Genomic DNA, 23,703 nt, shown 5'->3' with positions numbered 1-23,703 from the left:
TTATATTTAATAGTCCTTTGAGCCAGTAAGCTGAGTGCTCGGGTGGCCAGCCAGGAGAGATTCATGTGCTGCCCAGATAAGTAGCAGAATATCCATAGCTTTGCATTTCTACTGGTAATACACACGTGCCTCAGTGTACATAACAACATTTCTTCCACACAAGACTGAAAAAACTAGAGGGAATGTTGTTTACAGCCTATGTTCTTGATTCTAAGAATGCAGAACTAGACTTAAGTTGACCCAGTAAACATAATAATATCCCAAAGCTAACTTCATATTAAAATAATGCACATTGGCTTGACCTCAGCTTTTGTAAGCCAGTTGCTTTATTAATACCACATTCTGTTAAAGGAAAAAAAAAACAACCTTTTAAGTGAAAATAAACTGCTTGTCTTGCAATACGTGCTTTTTTCCCCCATTAAGTCAATTGCATTGTAGTCTAAAATATGTTAAAGAAGACCTCCAGCCTCACTCATTGATGGATTAGCTTTTGACACTTATTTTAATTTTTGCTAATTGATTTAAGAGATGCTTATCTCCCCCACCACCCAAAAAAAAAGAGTAAAACCACCAAGAACAGAAGACCCCAAAATTCTGTGGTTTTTTCATTCAGATAATTTGGGTCTTCCATTTTTTGTTAATTATTTTTTTCCCCTCACCCCACCAATATTTATATTTTAAGATCCAAGTTTTCTAGTTTTACTGTGTCCTACAACTCTGAGTTACTCTTCTGTCTATGGGGCCATTTTGTTTAATGTCTCAACTTGCACTGTAAATGCTTGAGTTGTTCAGTGTGTCCCATCATGTTCCAGTTCTTTTGTGACTGGGTGTAGGAAGGGGTTTTCGGTGAATTTTATTGTCAGACAATGGTATTTAGATTTTACTGTATTTAGGAGAAAGACAGCCCTTCATGTCCTTGTTAGAAACAAGATCTTAACAGCATTAACATCAAGCATCACTCAGTTGCGTGCCCTGTTTCCCCAGAACAACATGTACTGGAACTGAGAGATGTACTGGTGTAGTTTTCATTGTTTCCATTTTACCTTGTGCTAGGCATTCTCAAGTTCCTTTGTCAGGAAATTAAGTCTTACTTTGCTCAGCTCAAGGTACTTAGGCAACACCTGTTGAGCTACTACCCTGCTCTTCCTGGAGCTTGTGCAGCTTGCAGGTCATAGAACAGTAATCTCTAGTTTTTCTGAGTTTAAAAAGTCAGTGTGGTATTTCTGATGGGAAAATATCCTATTCACACAACTGAAATATTTTCTCCAATTGCTAATAATGAAATGAGGGTGACCTTGCTGCCTGTCTAGAAGGCACTTTTCAATTTTATTTTCAGCCTATGAAACTAACGGAAGCTTTTTTCCCTGGAGGATTGCTGGTGTGGTACACCCTGGTTCTGCCTCTCAGCCACCCCCACTCATGTGTTGGAACTTATGGTGCAGGGGGCCAGGGGGAGGGGGCGGGGTGTGCTGTGGCACCATCAGCCTGAACTGCTTTCCAGTATATCCCCAGTTCACAGTTTGGTTCAATGGCTCTCAGCACCCCTCATGCTCGCTTACAATTTTATGGCCAGGGAGGGTGTGCGTCCAAGAGTTCTTCCTCTCTGCACCCTTAGCTGTAGTGTAAGAAGCAGAGCTCTCTCTGAATTTTTAATTTTATGCATAGGGATTCTTTCCAGCCAACTTTTTTCTCCTTCTTTCTCTACAGTAAGCATGAGGAAGTGGTGGTGTTGATGGAGCGGAAGCAGCAAGGGGACAACTCAGTTTAGAAGTTGTAGGATGTATCTCAGAACACATGTTCAGTTAGTATTCCAGTACAGACTTTCTGAACAGACTCTTCCCTTTAGGCCCACAGGTTGGATAGCAGTGTGGTATTTGGTCTAATTACTGTGAAGGGGGAAACTGTATCTTCATTTTGTAACATAGGCAGATGATGATCCTGTGTTCAGTACAAAACTTTTTGTGAGACAGCAGTGCTAATTTTTAAACTTGTTCTTTTATTATGTCTTAGGCTAAAGCCATGAGACCATGATTGATGAGTGTTGCCCCTTTTTGTGTCAAGCATTATTCTGTAATGTGTGTGACACACACACATCTATTGCACACGTTTTCTCTCTCTTGGCCTTTGCTATGCTTATGCTTAATATACCTGGCATGTTTAGATCAACATTCTCTTTTTCTTCTGACTTAAATAAGCTGGAATGTATTTCCTTGGCTACGTCTACACTAGCCCCAAACTTCAAAATGGCCATGCAAATGGCCATTTCAAAGTTTACTAATGAAGCGCTGAAATACATATTCAGCGCCTCATTAGCATGCGGGCGGCCGCGGCACTTCGAAATTGACGCGGCTCGCTGCCGTGTGTCTCATCCCGACAGGGCTCCTTTTCGAAAGGACCCTGCCTACTTCGAAGTCCCCTTATTCCTATGAGCAGATGGGAATAAAGGGACTTCGAAGTAGGCAGGGTCCTTTCGAAAAGGAGCCCCGTTGGGACGAGCCGCGTCAATTTTGAAGTGCCGCGGCCGCCCACATGCTAATGAGGTGCTGAATATGTATTTCAGCGCTTTATTAGTAAACTTCGAAATGTCCATTTGCATGGCCATTTTAAAGTTTGGGGCTAGTGTACACACGGCCCTTATGTTGCATAGCCTGTTTTTAGATTGCTTTGTGCAGGGAGTAGTAGTATTTCTGGAAAAGTATTTCTCAACTGAAAAAAGAGAACCTGTAGGATGGTGGGTAATACTTATTGTCAGCTTAATATCTGTGTGTGGGATTGGACTCTTGTAGGAAGAGGCAAATAAACAAGGAAAACTAGCTTCACCAGAAACAGATATGACTGTCACACCCACCTTTTTGGAAGACAACTCTAGGTACAGGATGTGGTGGGAAAAACAGTACAGGAATGTTGGTGGACTTGAACTGTTAAATAGGGCAACAAATAATGAATTTGATGCTTAAAGACTCTAGTCAAAACTGAAGGTCTTGTTACAACTAGGTCCTTGGTTATTGTTGGTGCAGCAGTTGCATAAGACAATTATGGGTGTTGGTAAGTCAGGAGGGTCTTCCGGTTAAGTCATGGGACTGGATGTAAAACAATATGATTTCTATTCTGGCTATGCCACAAACTTCTGACAGGGCCCTAAACTTTTCTCCCCAGTTACCCTGTGCTTAAAATGAGGGTAATAATTCTTTACTAGCTCACATGTGTGGTTGTAAAGTATCCTTTTGGGTACCCTGAATGGAAGATGCTATAGAAGTGTAAGGGGACATATGAAATGACTTTAAATTATGGAAAAAATGGTTTTTCTATAGTGTATTTTCTCCATTTAGACACCTTGTCATAATTACTTTTCCAAATTCAGATCACTGTTAATTTTTCATTTTGGGCTGCCCTATGTTGTGTACTGTATCAGAACATAGGATATGGACAAATAACAGTGGATCGTTGTATCTATAATAGCAACCACTATTGGAGGGTTCTGGGGAAAGTGCAAGAAACCCTATCACGGACAATTGTAGGAAAATCCTATTTAGGAAGAAAAGCTTTCTTTTTTAAGGATGCCACTTAGTTGTTGGCTTGTGCACTGAAGAATGATCATTTTAAAGGTGGGGTGGGTGATGGGTGTTTCTCACTTACTTGATGTAACTCTGGAAAATCTCCTCCTCCATAAAGCAGTCACATGCACCTAAAAATCCTACTGAAATCTTGGTTTTGAAAATCCACAAGTTAAGTATTCATTACTTTAGCATGCTTTGGTTCCTTGTTGCACTGGAACAACACCAGTTCTCAGAATACCTTATTTGTTTAATAAATTATTTATTGGCTTATTATTTAATAAAGATTTTTTATTACAGATTTTGGACCTACCACGATGAACGCTTTTTATACATGTTAATGGAATATGTACCCGGAGGAGAACTTTTTAGTTATCTGCGCAACATGGGGCGTTTTAACAACAGCACAGGACTGTTTTATTCTACAGAGATTATATGTGCAATAGAATATTTGCACTCCAAAGAAATCGTTTACAGAGACTTAAAGCCTGAAAATATATTATTAGATAAAGAAGGCCATATCAAGCTTACGGATTTTGGATTTGCTAAAAAGCTGGTGGATAGGTAAGACTTCTTATAATCACATTTGGAAAATAAAACATAAGCAAGTTTTGGCTGAGAAGTGGTGATTAGTTTAGTGCTTATTTTTTGTTGTTGTTTGTTCACTCTTAGTAGTGCTCACATTTGAGAGAACCACATTATGCCCCTATTACCAGGAGGAAGGGGATCTTGAACCAAACTACTATACAGTAGACAGTATTCAGCAAAATTTATAGCAAATATCTCCACTGTGGCTAAGGAATTACTTTCTAAATAACCTTGTGAATATTCCTGTGCATTTGGTATTTCAGTACCTGCATTACAAAGCACCAGTGACTCAGGTGAAATGAGCAGACATCAGTGTTTGAATGTGATATAATCTTTCAGACTCAGAAGTAAAATTTTTATTTGATTTTTTGGAAAGCATTGTAAGTGTGGTTCTCCCCCCCCCCACTTTCTGGTACTTTGCTTTTTGAAGGACGTTTTGAATGTGAAGGGGTGAGAGTGAATTTCAGTTTGTATTAAAGAAAATTTTGGTAATACGTACTGTTTTATTGAAACTCAATAATACAGTTAAAAAAAAAAAAAACAACTAAACTGAAGGCAAAATGAGTTTAATTGAAAAAATCTTATGGCCCATACTACCTCACCCGCTATTTATGCTGTAGCATATATTTTATATGAAACCCATCTATTCTGTTTATCTGGTGAAAAGAGATATTAGTTTGTTGACCATGGCATGATCCAGTCTAAATAATGTATCTTGCATCTCTTGGCCTGTCTATAAACAAGAATGTCTTTAGGTGATGTTTTGGAGGGAAGGGGTAGATTGCTATTAGTCATGTACGGATGAGTTAAAGAAGTAACCACTTAAGTTGAATATTAAAGAAATATCCCTTACAGCAAGGACTCTGTTGGCCTGTGGGGAAAGGGAAACCCCATTTAATTGGTATAATAAAAACTAGACTGTATCATATACTAATGCTAATGATATTTCTTGTTATGACATACCCTTGATGAGAGATTATGCTGATTGCTTTGATCACGTGTTCTGCTTTAGCATGTTCGGGGTTTTTGCAAAAGGGACGCAAGTGGATGAAGGTAGATGCAGCTGAGCCAAACGTACACCTTAAAGTAACAACCACTGAATGTGGCGGGCAGAATCATAACAGCAGGGTCACTTGGAAAACTAACATTTGCTTGCACCTTCCCAGTCCTGGGCTGGCTAAAGATGTTGCTGGTTGGGTGTAGCAAAGAACCAGCCCAATCACTAAAAGATTTTTCCAACTCTTTTGAATACCTTAATCATGTCCAGGCAAAAATCAAGTTGTAAAATACTGATAAAATATGTACTTGATTCTGTCATAAGTCAATTAATTCCGGACCTAAACAGAATTAAGTGTTTAAATGTGAATGAATGGCATGTATTGAGGTTGTACTGTAAATAGTAAAGGATCTTGAACACTGGAGGTAAAAAAACAAAAAGCAGTCAAGTAGCACTTTAAAGACTAGCAAAATGGTTTATTAGGTGAGCTTTCATGGGACAGACCCACTTCTTCAGACCATAGCCAGACCAGAACAGACCTACAACCTATCCTTAATCCGGATGCCACACTCCAGAAGGCCCTGGATGACATGCCTGTTCTCTCCTACAGACAACCTCCCAGCCTCATAAGGATCCTCACTAACAGCCACAGTCTATACCCCAGGAACATCAGTCCTGGAACCTTTCCCTGCAACAAAGCCCGCTGCCAGCTTTGTCCACATATCTTCTCTGGAAATAGCATCACTGGACCTAACCAGGTTACTCACAGAATCACGGGCACTTTCTCATGCTCCTCTACTAACATCGTATATGCCATCATGTGCCAACAATGCCCAGATGCTTTGTATATTGGACAGACTTCTGACTCCCTTAGACAAAGGGTCAACGGGCACAAAACAGACATCAAAACACTTCAGATCCACAAACCAGTTAGTCAACATTTTAATGGAATGGGGCATTCTGTCAATGACCTAAAGGTATGTGTGTTACTGACAAGGAATTATCGCACCATTTTGGAAAGAGAAACAGCCGAGCTGGCTTTTATATCCAAATTTGGCACATTAACACATGGTTGAAATCGTGATGGGAACTTTCTGAGTCACTATAGGGGCTCATCTGCTTACTTGGCTCAGTCTAATTCTTGACCTTCCCCCCCTACCCCTCCACTCTCTGATTTGCTCACCTTGATTATCTTTTTCTGATTTGTCCTCCTTGCTTACTGTTTTTGGTTCTCTGTGCCTTAAATATTGAGTCTGTTCTGGTCTGGCTATGGTCTGAAGTGTGTCTGGCCCACGAAAGCTCACCTAATAAACCATTTTGCTAGTTTTTAAAGTGCTACTTGACTGCTTTTTGTTTTGATAGTATATAGACTAGCACGGCTTCCTCTTTGATACTGGAGGTAAAGTTTGTGATAAAGAGATGTTAATTTTCTTTTCTGAGCACAGTACCAAATTTCACTGGATTGTTTAGGTTTCTGTTGTACATTAACAGTGTAAAATGATCACTGTTCTCCTGCTTGAATAAATTTAACTTAAATATTTTAAGTGGAAGATCTTTCCTGTCTTCGACAGCAATCTTAATATACAGTTGTGGAGATAACACCTGATTTACACAGTTGAATATAAGCCAGTAGCAGTTCTTTCTTAAATTCATAAACCTCCAATTCACTGAATTCCTCAGATTAAAAAGAAAGAAAAACAATATTGCATATAGTAAAGGGTGGGGGATGGGGGTGGGAGGGTTATGAACTGAATTGTATTTGGCATGAAATCCCAAGATTTTATTTTTGAATGTAGATACTGCCACTTAGTGGCTGATCTAAATTTGGTGCTTGTTTTGGGAGGGTTAAGTATAATGGGTATAACTCTGCCTCAGCAAAGTGCCTGAACAGTATACTTTTTAATTTTAGTGATTTAAAATCCAGAAAAAAAGGCAAGTGGATTAATTTGAATGTATTCTGTAATACCATCTCCCATATTTTGTATACTGTTCATATTTTCTGTCCTGTTTTTCAGAAAAGTAGTTTTAAATAATAGTTGGGCACCTTGCATTGGATTGGACTTGAGTGTGGTAGACTGGCATGTAATTTATAGTTATTCCAACTGTAAAAGAGATGAGGACTATACAGGTTGAACCTCTCTTGTATGGCATCCTCAGGACCTAACCGGTGCCGAATGAGAGAATTTGTCGGACCACAGGAAATCAGTATGGTCTAGCATCACTACCAAAGCTACCACTGATTACTGGGCTCTGACAAGGCATGCAGGGCTAAATTAGAGCTAAATAATAGCACAGAACACTAAAGCCAGGACTGGTGGATGAAAACAAACTTTATGGTTCCACGGGAAACTTGGCCTCACCAGTAAGTGGACATCCAGCTAACTAAAATCCATGCCAGATTACGGATGTTGCCGGATGAGAGAGCTCTGGATTAGAGTTCAACCTATAATGCAAAGTAACTTGTTCAGCAGTGAGGGTGGCATTATTTATTTAATTAGTATATTATCAAACCCATGCTGCTCGTTATAGTCACTGATGGTTAAACATCATACTCCATTCTGTTCTATCATGAATTTAAAATGACTAATTTTTACTGTGTATTATTGTTCATCTGGAAAAAACACAGAACTAGTTGATTGCAGAGAAGTAGTGTCTATATCCATCTATAATGTTCTGTCTTGTGCACACGTAAAAAGGGAAAGCTGTTCTAATACAATTATTGCAGAGATGTAGTGGGTATATATGTATAATTATATTTAAAATTTATAAAGCACTTAACCCCAATATAAATGCCACAAATGAAAAGTCTGAAAAAAGTAAAATGAAAACAGATGCTACAGAGGAATGGCCCAGATAAAAGTAGAAGCAAAAGTCTCCAAAGGTTTTCTGCATTTTACCTTCCCCTCTCTCAAAAAGGAATTAAATGTTCACATTTAATGTTTGCATGTAAAAAACAATTCTTCTTAAAAACAGTAAAATTTTAATTTATTGTCATTACTTTAGGCATTTAAGAGGCAAATTACAATTGCTGTCAAAGTATTCAAAAGAGTGAGCACTTAAAAATAATATTTCAGGAAGGTACTGTTTTAACTTGAAATCAGACTAATTTCTCACTCTTCTGTTCCCTCTAGTTTGTTTTTTGTTTTTTAATAATTCCGACCTTTGGCCAAATGAGTTGGCTGCGATAGGCCAGGTAATGACAAACTCATGTGCAGCATGCAGAAGATGAGTGAGCCAGTACAGAGTTTCCCACCTGGCTGTGATCTATACCATTGTAGTTGCTGTACTCAAATGAGCACAAGGGCTTCTGTGTTGTGAGCCCAAAAGATGAAGAATGTCATGCCAGGTAAACAGCTAGAAGACAATGGCCAGATTAAAGCCTCCCAAATACACTCACTGATTGGCTGACCACAATATGTAAGTGAGCAAATAGCTTTGTTCTATGTGATTTTGCAATCTGCACAGTCCGTCTTGTATGCATAGCTTTATAGTAATTCCTGTCTTGTGAACCCCATATGTGAAAAATCTTGTCTGAAAATAATTTGTCTACATTGTTTATTGTTAATTGCCTGTTTCTGCTTCAGTTTTATTTTGAGAGGAAACAGAAGCATTCAGCCAATACACATTCTGTAAGACTGATCACTTTTCCCAGAACCTGAGTGAGAGACGGACTTGCCATTTATGAACACGGTCAACTTTTATTGATCTCAGCAGAGCCACTTTATGTATGCGCGCATGCATGTGTGTATACAAATGTATGTGTGAATGTTATAAAATTATTTACATTGCTGAAACATGGAGTAGAGGTTGTTTATAAATCCAGAAATATAAAAAGGTAGAAACACAGGCATATACAGAAGAATGCTGAGTAAGAAAGGTACATATACTAATGATTCCAGCTTGAGGAGTTAAAATGCCTCCAGATCTGTATGAGTGCTCAGTTAACATGAATAGTTTTTGATAAACATGCCAGTAGAACAGGTGGCCTGTTGGGGAGTAGTAAAACCCAATGGTCATGTTTGACCAGGGACTTTATATTTCTCTACACTTGCAAAAAGAAAATTAGTGTGGAATAACTTTTATCTATTGCTAAACTGTCAAGTAGTTAAGGAAACAGTTCATTTTAATCTTATCAGTAAAACATATAATTGTGTGTGTATGTGTGTATATATGTGTATATATAAACAATACATACACATGAAAATGGTGTAATGTTTCACGGGGCTTATTGTATCTGAAAAATCTGCCCACTGATTTGTGAACATCAGAATCCAAGAAGATTCCAGCTCTCTTACATTTTGCATGCATTATTTTCTGTCATGAAGTCCATTGTCAGAGGCTAGTGGTTAGCTCAGTTAGTAGCAGTGGGCAAAGCAATGAGAATTTAAAAAAAAAAATCAAACCCTAAAATGCTATGGTTCTATTTTGTATTTGTTTTAAAAAGTTTTGTTTCTTTTAAGACTCTATACATTGTAATACTATAGTCATCTTTCAGGCTACTGCTAGATGGCACTAGTGTGTAAAGCAGTGCTGTGTCTGGGTATTTTGCTTGTCTATTTTGATTATTAGAGAATTCAATCTGACATTTTTTCATATTTCAAAAATGATACCCCCAGCGTCCCATGGTAAAAACTGAAGGCATGTCTGCAGCCTAATGAACAGTTTCAAGAAGTGCTGGGCATGTACAGGACTGTTCGAAAATTTATTCTGACAGTTCTGTTGGAGCAAAACAACTTTAACTTTTGCCATATTAACAAACAAAAACTGGTGTAGTAGAAGTCTTCTAAAGGATTGCCTCACAAGCCTTTTCCCTGATCATAAACACACATTCCTGACTCTTAAAATGCTTCTCCCTCTCCCTGAGATATAGCCTGTGTGAGTGAGTGTGAGAGAGAGAGAGATGGGGAGGCAGTAAGCTTTTTATTTTAAATTTAGCTCTAATGCTTTTTAAAACCCTATTATAATCTATTCACAGAGGTATTGATTAATCTGAAGTCTCCATGGTCTGAATTTGAGATATCCAGTTATTCAACTGAAAGGTCTTTGTTCACTATAGCTTAATAAAAGTACTGGGGGGAAAAAAAAAAGGTAAAAGGCTATGTACCATTAAAACAATTGCCACCTGAGGCCTTAATTTTTCAGCTCTGCAACATTACTAATTTGATTGAAACAATGGATAAGATACGCTATATCAGTGTTCCTTTTCAAAAAGCTACTTATTTGACAAATATTTGGGGTGTCACAAGATAGTGGTGGCATTACAAAACCTTGATTTCCCTCCACCCCCTCATTCCTTTTAGGAGTACTTTTGTCAGTTTACAGGAGTAAGACTCCTTTCCTCTTCTGTGGTCCAGATGTCACTTTTTCCCATTTCAATTTGAGATTATTCTTTAATGTTTTATCTTTTGATTGCAATTTCAGAAGAGTGCAGCTTTTCAAAAATGAAAACAGGATTTTTATTTTCACACTTAGAAAGTGTCCGAAGACAGTGAAGCCAGTCAACTCTGCCTGTGGTAGAGCACAGAGAATGGTTCAAAGTTGTAGTTCATTACATCAATTATTTCTGTATATTGTACATAAAATAGACACCTGGATAACTACTTTCCTATTATTCCACAGTAACAGTGCTTAACCTTGGATAGTAAAGGTAAATTTTGACAAAGCGCTATGTTTCTAGCCATTCAGGATACAAAGAAATATTAAGAGCTTTGAGTTAAAGCACATAGTTTAAATGTGTGTGTGCACGAATGTGTTTGTAATATAATACAATATGAGTGTTTACTTGAGTTACATTGAAGACAGCTTCAATATTAGCAGACCTGTATATCTGTCTGTGGAGAGAGAATGTTCCACTAGTTCTTGCAACAATAAATATATCAGAGTAGACTAAGTTTCAAATTAAACACAAGTCTGATGGGTCCCTACTGATTTTCAGGTCATGTCTATACTAGACCTTAAAGCTGACTGCCATAGCTGGAATTGTGTATCTACAGTTGCATAGCTGGGATTGAGTTATCTACAACCAACTTACTTGGCCATCTTCATAGACGTAGGTCAGTGGGAGAAATTCTCCCATTGACCTCCCTTACCCCTCACAATATTGAGGAGTACAGGGGTCAACTGTCAACTCCAGATAGTTTGATTTTGTATGCCCCTACTCAGCACACAAAATCAAACCCCCAGAAGATCAACCCTCCCTGGGTCATGGTTCCGAGTAGTGAAGACATACTCTTTAGACCAGAACAGAGTTGAAAGCAGTAGTCCAGTGAGGACAGCACTGTACTGGGAATCAGAAAATCTGCTTTCTCTTCTCGCTAACTGATGTGACCCCAAGCAAGTTGTTTCACTTCTCTGTATCTCTGCTATAGAAGTTCAGACTAATTACAGTGGCCTGACCTGTGTGAAATGAGTAAAACAGCAGTGTTCTTGCCTTGCCACTTCTAAAATATATTTAGAGCTTTGTGAATGTGACAATTCCAAACACCAGTTTTTTCCCAACAGTATTAATTTTAATTATAGTTTCAATCCAGCCCTTTTAAAATGGTAAGTTAAAATTTAAATGTGTTATGTCTTATTTATTCTTTTCTCATAGAACATGGACGCTGTGTGGCACACCAGAATACCTTGCACCAGAAGTGATACAGAGTAAAGGCCATGGAAGAGCAGTGGACTGGTGGGCTCTAGGAATTCTGATATTTGAGATGTTGTCAGGGTAGGTATAACTTTGGGGATACAAAGTACACAGTGTTCGCTCTATTTCAGTATTCCAAATGTGTGTATATGCTACTGTGTTACTGATTAGATTATCATCTCTTCTGCTGCTCAGAATTCTGAAGTGTTATCTTCCATGATAGAGTTCAGTTTGAACCACCGTAAGATATTTAATAATTATATCTTTCTCAAATGTTGAGCATCTTGCACATTAGCAGTACAACTTGTCTGCAACTCTTTGAAAAGAAGTGAGCAAGCTTCATAAAAGGCAGTTCATCTAATTTACAGTTAAGAATTAAAAAAAAAAATCTAAACACACTTCTTAGTTTTTCAGAATAAATTTTGAAAAATATTTAAAACTCTATTTCTCTACCCTCTCAATTTAACTTATATTGAAGCTTGAGGTTTAGATTTTGTACATGGACAGTTCTTGTTCAAAGGAAGACTTTTAACTTGCTCTAAAGCATGTGGCATAACTTTTGACATAGTGAGACTTAAACAGTATAACAAAAATCTCTTGCATCTTACTGAAGTTTGAATATAGTGGTTGGAAAACCGATTTTACATGAGTTCATTTTGTGCACTCTTATGGGGCTCTATTTCTATGGATGAAAAGCTTATTACAAGCACAGTAAACTCCAAAAAGGTGCAGGGGAAGAAAGGCGGTGCAGGTAGGGAGAAACAAAACCTATCCAGGGATGCTTTCTTGAGTTCATATGATTATAAACTTCATTTCTAGCAGTATTTTATGACTCACTAAATGGCAGTGATCTCAGAAAACTAAAAATTTTTGCCACTGAAGAATTTTTGACATCACAAATGCATTAGTTCTCGAGTTAAATATTAAGTAAAGATAAGATTGAAACTTTTGTAGTTAGGTTTTTAATCAATGTGATTTTTAAAAAGAATAAAAAAGGAAAATTAATACAGTTCCTCCTTATTCAGCTACTTAATTATACTGAAAGAAAAAACCCACTTGAGTATTTTTGTGTGTATATATAGATAATGTCTTCAAAAAGTTTTTAAAAATTATATCTTGTATGTGCATTGCATGGCTGCTGAAAGTGCAGGGGTGGGGAAGTGAGTATTGATGGAACTTTATCGCTAGTGCTGTCATCGTGCAGTAGAAAAAGGGTATCTTTCTGGACTGCACATGTGCCTTTTGCCTCTTTGTTTTCCTATACAAAGGTATGAAGAGCAGAATGGTTGTAACTCTCTCTCCTTTTGTATGTACTGCCTGCGGCAGAAAGAATCCAGCGAATATCTGAGCTACTCTTCCAAGACTTTAAGCAGATTCTTTGTCAGCCTTTTCTTTGGACGCAAAATCTTACCTCATACTTAGTCTACAGATGTCTGTCTCCAGCTTCTCTGAGCTCCCCCAACACACACACTTCCTTCCCCTGCACACACATGAAAAATGTTAAAGAAAATCCAAAACTAAGACGTCAGTCTTGGACCCTTCTGTACACAAACTAGTATAGCAAGATGAGGAATTCCACACCAACCTCCATGCCTTCATTTCAGAATCTAAAACTTCAGGTTTCAAACCCTGCCTATCCTGCAACAGATCGATCCCCATTGAGAACAGACATAGGAAATACCTCTTTTGCTTAAGAGACCCCTCATCCTAAATAGGTGCTAGCACCCGGCAGGGTGGTGATATCCTTATCACGTCTCCTTGACTGTAGATATTGGGACTACATTTATATAGGGAAAAGTGTCACACATTCTTCAGCATTATGAGCAGGATGGTACCAGCCTTTATCACACTCCCCATTAAATAGGAATCCTGAAATCAACAAAGAGCTCTGGCAGACCCTACTCTTCCTTCCACCTCCAAGTGAATGTAGAAATGGTATTGGATGGTCTCAAAAGGCTTTGAGCACTTTTACAACTACTGACACACAGTTTGTTGGTTTTCTCCACAGTACAAGAAGATCAAAATCCAATAAAGGCACTCTTTGGGCAAGAATCCTAAGAAGTCAGATCTATTTGGATATAAGGCATATTTATTATCTCCTTGTAGCTTCTAGTGATGAACTAGAAATTATCAAGTCATATGGCATACCATGTAAAACCTGGTCCAGGACAGAGGACCTGCCCCTCAAGGGGATGGAGTTTTTGATCAGTTTTTAAATGCTCCATTTCCTCAGGAACTTTCAGGCTACACTGTGATCATTGGGAATTTGCCCACTGGCTTCATACAGAAAGCCTTATAGGTCTCAGCCTCAACAGTGGCAGAAGATTCACCCTAATCCCAGATCAAACAGCTGAAGTACCAGTAAAGGAAGAATCTAGGAATAACCATCTTCTGCTTCTTTAACTAACCAGGCACCCTCCAACAAGCATTGGGAGCAGCCTTGGGCCCATCTGAAACTTACCCTTACCTTCAGGAATCACCTGGTATTGTTCCAGTCGCCCTGAGTGGCAGTCACAGCTGACAGATTTGGCATTAGATGTTACTGTTGTACTGTATAGTTTGTACTGCCACCCTGTGTAGTTTCATTTAGTTTCCTACCCATTCTCTTCCCTGTTTCTCTACAGGCACCTATCTCACAAGAACCTGTTAGAAACAGAAGAGGCTTTATTGCTTCATCTAGAATCATAGGATTGGAAGAGACCTCATGGCCAATCCCAACTAAATCATCCGAGTCAGGGCTTTTCACTGCCTCTCTAGGTAACCCATCCCACTGCTTCACCACCCTCCTGGTGAAACAGTTTTTTCCTAATATCCATCTTAGACCTGTCCCACTACAGCTTCTGTCGTGTGTCACCAGTGAAAACTGCCTCTCCCCATCCTCTTTGTAATCCCCCTTCAGGTAGTTGAAGGCTGCTATCAAGCCCCCCTTATTCTACACTGTAAACTAAATAAGCCTAAATCCAGCTGCTCCCTCCCCTGCACCCTCAGTAATTTTTGTTGGCCTCCACTGGACTCTCTCCAATGCATTCACATCCTTTTTGTAATGGTGGGGCTCAGAACTGGATACAGTATTCCAGATCTGGTCTCACCAGTGTTGAATAAAGGGGAATAATCACTTCCCTAGATCTGCTGGCAGTGCTTGTACTAATTCAGCCCAATATGCTGCTAGCTTTCTTGACTACAAGGACACGCTGTTGATGCATGTTCAGCGTCTCATCCACTGTGATGCCCAGGTTGTTTTCTGCAGAACTGCTGCTTAGACGGTCAGTCCCCCAACCTATAGGAGAGTTTGGGATTCTTATGTCTTAAGTGCAAGACTCGTCGCTTGTCCTCATTAAGCCTCTTCAGATATATCTTGGCCCAATCTTTCAATTTGTCTAGGTCACTCTGTACCTTATTGCTACAGCATATCTGCCATTCCCACTAGCAAAGTGTCATCCATGAACTTGCTGAGGGTGCACTCCATCCCCTCCTACGGATGACTAATGAAGATACTGAATAAAACTGGCCCTATAACCTAGGATTATGCCTACACAGGAAAAATATAGTTGTTCCAGGACAGCCAACTCATGCTCATGGGGCTTGGGCTGAAGGCCTGTTTCATTGCTGTGTAGACTTTGAAGTTCAGGCTGGAGCTGTGGCTCTAGAATACTGTGAGTCGGGAGGGTCCCAGATATCAGTCTCCAGTCTGAGCCCAGACACTTACACAGCAATGAAACTGCCCCACAGCCTGAACCTAGTAAGCCGGCATGGGCCAGCCAATGGCTGTGTAGACATTCCCTAGGAGACTTAGATGTGGCAAGAGAAAAGGAGTTCCTACTTCTAATATTTTTATTCTGAAGAAGAAAGGGGTTCTTTGTGCTACGTTAGACCTGAGGACATTGAGCTATACCTGTGCCACCTGACCTGCAAGATGGTAGTCCTTGCCTCTCTCATTCCTTCTTTCCAGGCACAGGGCTGGTTCATGGTTCTTGACTTAACAGGATATGTACTTCTCCAAGCCTAGAACATACCTTCTCCATTAGAAGGCCAAAGTAGAAGAATGAGAACTTTGGAACCTGTTACTTTGATTACAAACAATAGAGTTCATTGAGCTCTGGACAGGTTCCAGGTCAATGAGTTCATATTTCCTACCTGTTCCTCAGAAGTCCCACAGTGTAAGCTCTTGCAGAATACATACATTTCTACATGATGACATTTATAGGAGAGCAATAAGATACATGCTTACTTCCTGTCAGGAAGATGTCAAACTCTGGACGTAATACCCTCTTAACTTCCTGGTTGTCAGCAATAAGCTGAAGAACTTTCTGAACAAACTATACATGTGAGAGTTTGTTCAAGAACTCCTGAACAGTAAGAGCTGGGATCACCCAATTCAATGTACAGCTGCTGCTTATAGCTTAAAGCAAGGTAAGGGGTTGGCTGTTCCAGGAAATGAATTGTGTATGGAACAGGATTGCTTCTTATACAACCATACAGAAAAGAGACAGAATCACCAGGCAGGTGAAAGTGGCTGACTGTCATGCACTTGTTCCACCTTGGGACTGTCCCCAGGCCAGAGCCTGCCATCCCCCAAATTCCCTTTAGGGAGGGTGGGGTTGGCTCACGTACATCCCCCGCCCCATTGCATAGGAACATTACTGTCTGTTCCTCTCCATCTGGGACCGAGGTGAAGGGGTACAGTTTGTGTCATTCCTCACTCTGGCTGGAGAGAGCAGGGGGTGCACCCCTTCTCTGGCTGTGCCCGTTGGAACTGCAGCAGCCATGGCACAGTGCTTCTCACTTGGCCCCAAGATGCTGCAGTGAGAGAGGGCTGGGGTAGTTCTCTCTCCCCAGGGCAGCCTGCATACTGAACCCTGCATCCTCAGCACCACCCCAGAGCAATGATTCAAATGAAGCATGTACATTTTCATTTTATTTTCTGAAAAAACAAACATTGAGTTAAGGACTCACGCAATACTTAATTTCTGCAAAAATCTACTACTTCTTCGAGTGTCCCCGTGGGTGCTCCACATTAGGTGTCGGGCTCGCCCGGCGCCGCAGATCGGATCTTCCAAGCAGTTTCTGCCGGACCGCGCATGCGCTGGTGCGCGCCGCTCCCTTGCGCACTCCTGGCCACGTGCGCGATCCGGTCCCCGCCAGTTCCTCTTAACCGCCGTCAGCTGCAGACGGAATCCGACTAGGCTACAGCCAAGTTAGCATATTCAATGCTTTTAACTGTTTTCTTTAAAGTTTTCAAGTTCTTAGTCTATTGTTAAGTTAGCCAGTTTTGAAAATAACAACAAGAAACAACAAGAGGGACGGAATTCAGTACAGTCCTAGTAACAAGCGGAGCACCGGAGGCCAGGAGCCTAGGGCCATTAGCCGTCCTGTCGTGGCAGGCTATCCGAGAGGGGGAAAACAGCACAGAGAAGGTGCTAAGTACCCCATTAACAACTAAAAGACTCACCAACAATGTCCTCTTCAGGATTCAAGAAATGTGAGTCTTGCCGAGAGGCAATGCCAGCATCTGATGGGCACAGTCACTGTATAAGGTGCCTTGGAGAGTCCCATGTCACACAGAAATGCTCCTTCTGTGCAAAATTAACAGCCAGAGCAAGGAAGGACAGGGAGATGCGGCCTAAAATGCTGCTATTCGACAAGGCCCTCCAGCCAGACGTGCCGTAGCGGCCGCAGCAGGAGGGACCCTCCGGGGCCCATAAAAGGAAAGCTGCCTCCCTCACCCCATCAGCGCAAAAATGGAGGAAAGTCTCCCCAACCCGATCCCTGCCGGCAGCAACAGCGAGCGGGATGGGAGGAGCGCACAGCCCCCAACTGCAGCACCAGCTGATCGGCGGCGGCACGGAGAGCCACTTGGAGGTGGCTCAGTCTCCGATGATCTAAGAGCCGCCCCGCACCGCAGGCAGGGCGGCGGCTAAACAAGCGCCGGTACTGGCGGCACCGCAGGCAGCGGCACCGACCCCCAGGGAACCGGCGGTGCAGAGCGCGCAGGCACACAGCCTGCAGGCACCGGAGGACACTGCCCGTGCGGCACCGCCCATAAGCGTGCCAAGCGCGGTGCGGACGGGGCCGAGATCCCCTGCACGTCAGGGGGCGGAGCCACCCCCTCAAGGGAGGGGGAAGGCTGCACAGAAAACAAGGCACCGCAGCCCCTCTCCAGACAGGGCTGCAGAGTTGCTTTCTCTCAGCCCTCCACTCATGCTGCAGACTCCAACTAGAAGGCAGGGGTCCCCCCAGCCTACCCGGAGCCCCCGTCTCCATTTTTACAACCAGCCTCACCCTGGCTGGGACCACCTTCACCCTTCTTGGGGTTTGAGCCGCTGGAGTACTATCACAAATCGCTCTCTCCAGTGTCCCATGTCTCTCAACGATCTCGCTCCCCCAGACGCAGAGGGTATGCACCAAGGGAGTGGTCCAGGTCACCTTCCCAAGAACAGTGCCCATGCTGCCATGGTCATCCCTATCACGCAGGGCTTAGACACCACCGGCAGTCTACCAGGGAAAGATCCCCACAGACGGTCCCGTATCCCCGAGGGCAATCGCGAACGGGGACAGAGACTCAAGTATCTCAGGGGGAACTGGTTATGGAACCCCGAGAGTTTTCCCTTGCAAGCTTCTAGCGAGCGGATGTACCATCACCAACAGGAACCGGAAGGGTCCAGAGAGGCGTATCCTAGGGGTTCCTCGCTCTCCTCCCCGGACGAGGCTACGGCCCCGGGGGACGTCCATCCTCCGGACGATCTCAAACAGTTTCAAGAGCTGTTTTTAAAAGGGTGGCCTTCACGCAAGGCATCCAGACAGCAGAGGTGCAAGAGAAACACCATAAGCTCCTCAAAAATCTGAGACCTCCGGCCTCCAAAATAGCAATACCGCTTGACGAAGCAATCTTGGAGTCCGCCACTAGGATATGGCAGACCCCTGCGACTATTCCGCCTGTCCACAAGAGAGCGGACAAGAAATACTTTGTGCCGGCGAAGGGCATGGAGTTCCTGTTCAGCCACCCACAACCAAATTCCTTGGTGGTAGAGTCGTCGCAACAAAGATCAAAGACATCTCAATTCAAGACAGGGGGAACAGACAAAGATGCCAAGAAGCTAGAGCTGTTCGGCAGAAAGGTCTACTCCTCCTCCACACTACTCTTGCGAATGGCAAATTACGCAGCACATCTAGGGAACCACAATTTCGACAACTACATTAGGTTAACCTCCCTCATGGACTCGCTTCCAGAGGACAAGAAACCGGTGCTCAAGGCCATCGTGCAAGAAGGCTACGCGGCCTCGAGGATGGGAGTTCAGATCGCCCTGGATGTTGCGGACACAGCAGCATGCTCCACAGCTACGGCAGTGGTGATGCAAAGGGAGTCCTGGCTCCAGACTTCGGGTATACTGAGGGATCTGCAGGCAAAGATCGTCGATCTTCCCTTCGACTCGCAGAAGCTGTTTGCTGAATCAACTGACTCGGTCCTTCATTCCAGTAAAGATTCAAGGGCCACACTTAGGACCCTGGGGATTTACACCCCTCCATACAGAAAGAAAAAGTACTACCCTCAACAAAGACGGTACCAGTACCAGCAACAGCGTCCCCAGTACCACAGGGGTTACGAGCAAGGGCGACATCAACAGCACCAGCAGTACAGAACTCCCAGGCGACGTTCCCAACAGAGCCGTGGGTCCTCTGGGCAGGGCCAAAGGCCACAAGTTTGACACACAGATCCAGGGCTGCGCCATCGCTACCATCGCACAAGATCATCCGAAGTGGTTATTCCATCATCGCCTCCGTCCATTCTACGACCAGTGGCAAAGGATCACCACAGACAAATGGGTGCTGGAGATCATAGCCACGGGGTACGCCATCCCCTTCCAGTTGCTCCCACTGCCACGACCTCCACCCAGGCCCCACCTCCAGGAGGCCTCCCACGTAGCGAGGCTCAAGCAGGAGGTAGACCATCTCATGCTCATAGGGGCAGTGGAAAGAGTGCTGGAGCAACTGCAAGGGAAAGGGTTCTACTCGAGGTACTTCCTCACGGAGAAAAAGACAGGAGGCTGGAGGCCCATCTTAGATCTTCGAGGCCTCAACCGGTACCTGCGCAAGCAACGCTTTCGGATGATCACAATCGCCTCCATCCTTACGGCACTAGACGATGGAGATTGGTTCGCAGCCCTCGACTTACAAGACGCGTATTTTTACATAACTGTCCATCCGGCTCACCGACGATTCCTCCGGTTCATGGTAGGCAAAGAACATTTTCAATACAAGGTCCTACCGTTTGGCCTCTCCTCGGCCTCCAGAGTCTTCACCAAGACCTTGGCAGTGGTGTCAGCCTACCTGCACAGACAGGGGGTATTTATATTCCTGTATCTGGACGACTGCCTACTCAAAGGGGCCTCGAAGGAGGAGGTACTACGCATGATACGCATCACAGCAGGCACGTTCTCTTTGCTCGGCCTGGTTATCAATCTGGCAAAATCAAAGATAGACTCCACACAGGACATAGAGTTCATAGGGGCACGCATAAATTCTATTACAGCGAGAGTGTATCTACCAGAGACACTCTTTCGGGCCATCGGCTCCCTCGTGCAAGTCATCACCTTCATCCCTACGGTGCCGGTTCTGACGTGCTTACAGCTGCTGGGCCACATGGCAGCAGCGACGTTCGTGGTACAGAACGCCAGGTTACACATGCGCAGCATGCAGCACTGGCTGGCGAGCATATACAAGCCGGCAGCACACACCGTTCACAGGGTGGTGTCACCCACAACAGAGGTGCGCAAATCCCTGCAATGGTGGGTAAACCCCAAGAACTTGCTAACAGGGGTACCCTTCCTCCAACCACAAATATCGGTTTTTCTTATGACAGATGCCTCCCTCATAGGGTGGGGAGCACACGTGGGCGAAGAGGTGACTCAAGGGCTGTGGTCCTCCACAGAGCAGTCACTGCACATAAATATACTGGAGCTCAGAGCAGTGTTCAACGCCTGCAGACACTTTCGAGACCAGATACAAGGCAAAGTAGTCGGGATCAGTGCAGACAATACCTCCACCATGTTTTATATAAATCGGCAAGGAGGAGCTCTGTCCCGTGCCTTATGTGCGGAAGCAGTCCGGTTGTGGAACTGGTGCATCGCCAACAATATAACCTTGAAAGCCTCGTACTTACCAGGTGCTCACAATGTGAAGGCAGACCAGCTGAGCAGGCGTTTCGCACTCACGCACGAGTGGCAGATCCGTCCCAATCTGCTACGACCGATTTTTCACGCATGGGGTTTTCCCCAGATAGACCTGTTTGCCACTCAGCACAACAAGAAGTGCCCACAATTCTGCTCCAGGGCAGGACTGGGACGGGGGTCCCTGGGGGATGCATTCGCGATCTCGTGGAGGGGCCCCCTGCTTTACGCTTTTCCTCCCACAGTGCTGATCCACAAAGTCTTGCAGAAAGCCAGGAGGGAAGGAGCCCGAATGATCCTGATAGTCCCAACGTGGGATCGACAGCAATGGTTCCCCCTACTCCTGCGCATGTCGGACTGTCCACCGATGCCCCTTCTGGTGGCCCCAGATCTGCTCACGCAAGCCCAGGGGTCCATTGTGCATCCGCACCCCCAAGGCCTGCGACTACAAGCATGGTTAATCCATGGCTCAGCTCTCTAGAGAGCACATGTACGGAGGAAGTGCAACAAGTCCTAGAAAGTAGCAGGAGGACTTCCACCAGGAAGACCTACAAGCAGAAATGGACTCGCTTCACGGCATGGTGTTCTACCAAACAGCTAGCCCCCCTTTCGGTGCCTATACCTGTAATATTAGAGTATCTACTGGACCTCAAGAGAGGAGGACTCTCACTATCCTCGTTAAAGGTCCACCTTGCCGCCATTTCGGCGTTCAGACACGAAGAGGAAGGGCACACGGTGTTCACCCATCCCATGGTTACCAGGTTCCTCAAAGGGTTGGTAAACCTATACCCCCCTCGGAAACTGCTTCCACCTTCGTTGAACTTGGACCTGGTGCTTAATGCGCTAACGGGACCACCATTCGAGCCTTTGGCCACTGTTTCCCTCCGCCTCCTTACAATAAAGACGACCTTTCTTCTCGCAATCACGTCAGCTCGCAGGGTGAGCGAGCTTGCGGCAGTTATGGCAACGCCACCCTGCACTGTTTTTTCCAAGGAGGTGGTAACCATACGGCTGCATCCAGCCTTTGTTCCTAAAGTTTCTTCTGAGTTTCATATTAACAAACCTATTGTTTTACCCTCGTTTTATCCAAAGCCTCATAACTCTAATAAAGAGGCGCGCCTACACCTCCTGGAGGTGAGGAGGGCGCTAGCCTTCTATATAGACAGGACCAAGTCCTTCCGGAAAACGGATAGACTCCTAGTCTCTCTCGCTCCCAAATCGAAAGGAGAAGGTCTCTCTTCGCAGAGAATCTCGAAGCACATCGTATCCTGCATAAAAATGTGCTACGAACTCAAAGACTCCTTTACTGGCCACGCCCAGGGCTCATTCCACTAGGGCAGTGGCGGCATCAACAGCCTTTTTCAAGGGCGTTGCGCTAAAAGACATTTGCAGAGCGGCGACCTGGTCATCCTATGACACCTTCGCCAAACATTACGCCCTTCACAGGGTATTCCAAGAGGATACCCGTCTCTCGACAGCGGTCCTTTCGGGGACAAGCTGCACATAATCCGATTACCCACCTCTTATCTTGGGTTACTGCTGGGTAGTCACCTAATGTGGAGCACCCACGGGGACACTCGAAGAAGAAAGAAAGATTACTCACCGTAGTAACGGTGGTTCTTCGAGATGTGTCCCCGTGGGTGCTCCACTACCCGCCCATCCTCCCCGCTTCGGATCTCTGTTTAGTGTGTTGCAGGAGCATCCGAGGCGGTTGGTCAAGGAACTGGCGGGGACCGGATCGCGCACGTGGCCAGGAGCGCGCAAGGGAGCGTCGCGCACCAGCGCATGCGCGGTCCGGCAGAAACTGCTTGGAAGATCCGATCTGTGGCGCCAGGCGAGCCTGACACCCAATGTGGAGCACCCACGGGGACACATCTTGAAGAACCACCGTTACTACGGTGAGTAACCTTTCTTTCTTCCATCAGAAAATTGTTCCAACAGAAAATTTCCAACTACAGGTTGAACGTTTCTAATCTGGAACTGTCGTCTGGCAACATCTGTAATCTGGCATGATTTTAGTTAGCTGGACAACCACTTGTCATGGGTATGGTCGAATTTCCCATAAAGCTTTACAGCTACCAGACCTGGGTCTGTGTTCTGTGCTATTATTTAGTGGTAATTGACCCTTTAATGTCTTCTCAGAGCCCGGTAAGCAGTAGCATTATTGGTAACGCTGCTAGACAATATGGACCTCCTGTGGCATGGCAAAATATTTCATTTGGCATCAGCAAGTCCCAAGGATGTGGGATGAAAGGTTCAACCTTTAGTTCTAATGACCTCAAAATATGTATTCAAAATAAGCCCAAAAAGCCACAAAAGATTTACAGAAACTCAGTCTGAAGAGCATGTGTGTACTTATCATACTGGAATAAGCAGACTTGCACAGAGGATGTGATCTCCTTGCACAGTACCTGGAAATGCGTGTCTCTCGGAGCCTGTGGTCTCTGGCTCTAACTTTTCATCTAAGTTCTTGAATGCCCCCCAGTGCTGTGATATGAGTGCCTCTGAGCAAATACAGATGTTTTTCTCCTCTGCTCAGCTGACGGACAGGGACTTTACTTTGATTCCTTTGTTGTTGTTGTTTTTCCTCTCCATAAGCTGGAAAGGCTGAGGGTCTGAAGAGGGCTTGGAATTTTGGTCTGAACTCAGTGTGGTTTGTCGTCATATTAATATTTTCTGGGTCTTAACTCCAGATTTGTGAAGCAGTTGTGCAGAAAGTTTTGCCTCCTGCACAGTGTGGAACAGAGTTGTCAGGTGAAATCTCAATGA

The 23,703-nt window shown here is 43.7% G+C and overlaps 1 protein-coding gene across 2 annotated transcripts in view; it reads left to right on the top strand.

Annotated features, from left to right (window-relative positions):
* Positions 1 to 23,703, top strand: part of PRKX (protein kinase cAMP-dependent X-linked catalytic subunit) — a 136,596-nt gene that overhangs the window by 72,673 nt on the left and 40,220 nt on the right. For both annotated transcript variants that reach the window (XM_074992536.1, XM_074992546.1), the window contains exons 3-4: positions 3,855 to 4,118; positions 11,732 to 11,851. In XM_074992536.1, the coding sequence (XP_074848637.1) occupies positions 3,855 to 4,118; positions 11,732 to 11,851 (384 nt within the window). The remainder of the gene's footprint in view (positions 1 to 3,854; positions 4,119 to 11,731; positions 11,852 to 23,703) is intronic.

This window comes from Carettochelys insculpta, chromosome 1 (assembly GCF_033958435.1).
Source record: "Carettochelys insculpta isolate YL-2023 chromosome 1, ASM3395843v1, whole genome shotgun sequence".
In the NCBI taxonomy this organism is placed as follows: Eukaryota; Metazoa; Chordata; order Testudines; family Carettochelyidae; genus Carettochelys; species Carettochelys insculpta.
This window is presented reverse-complemented; position numbering and strand designations above follow the sequence as displayed.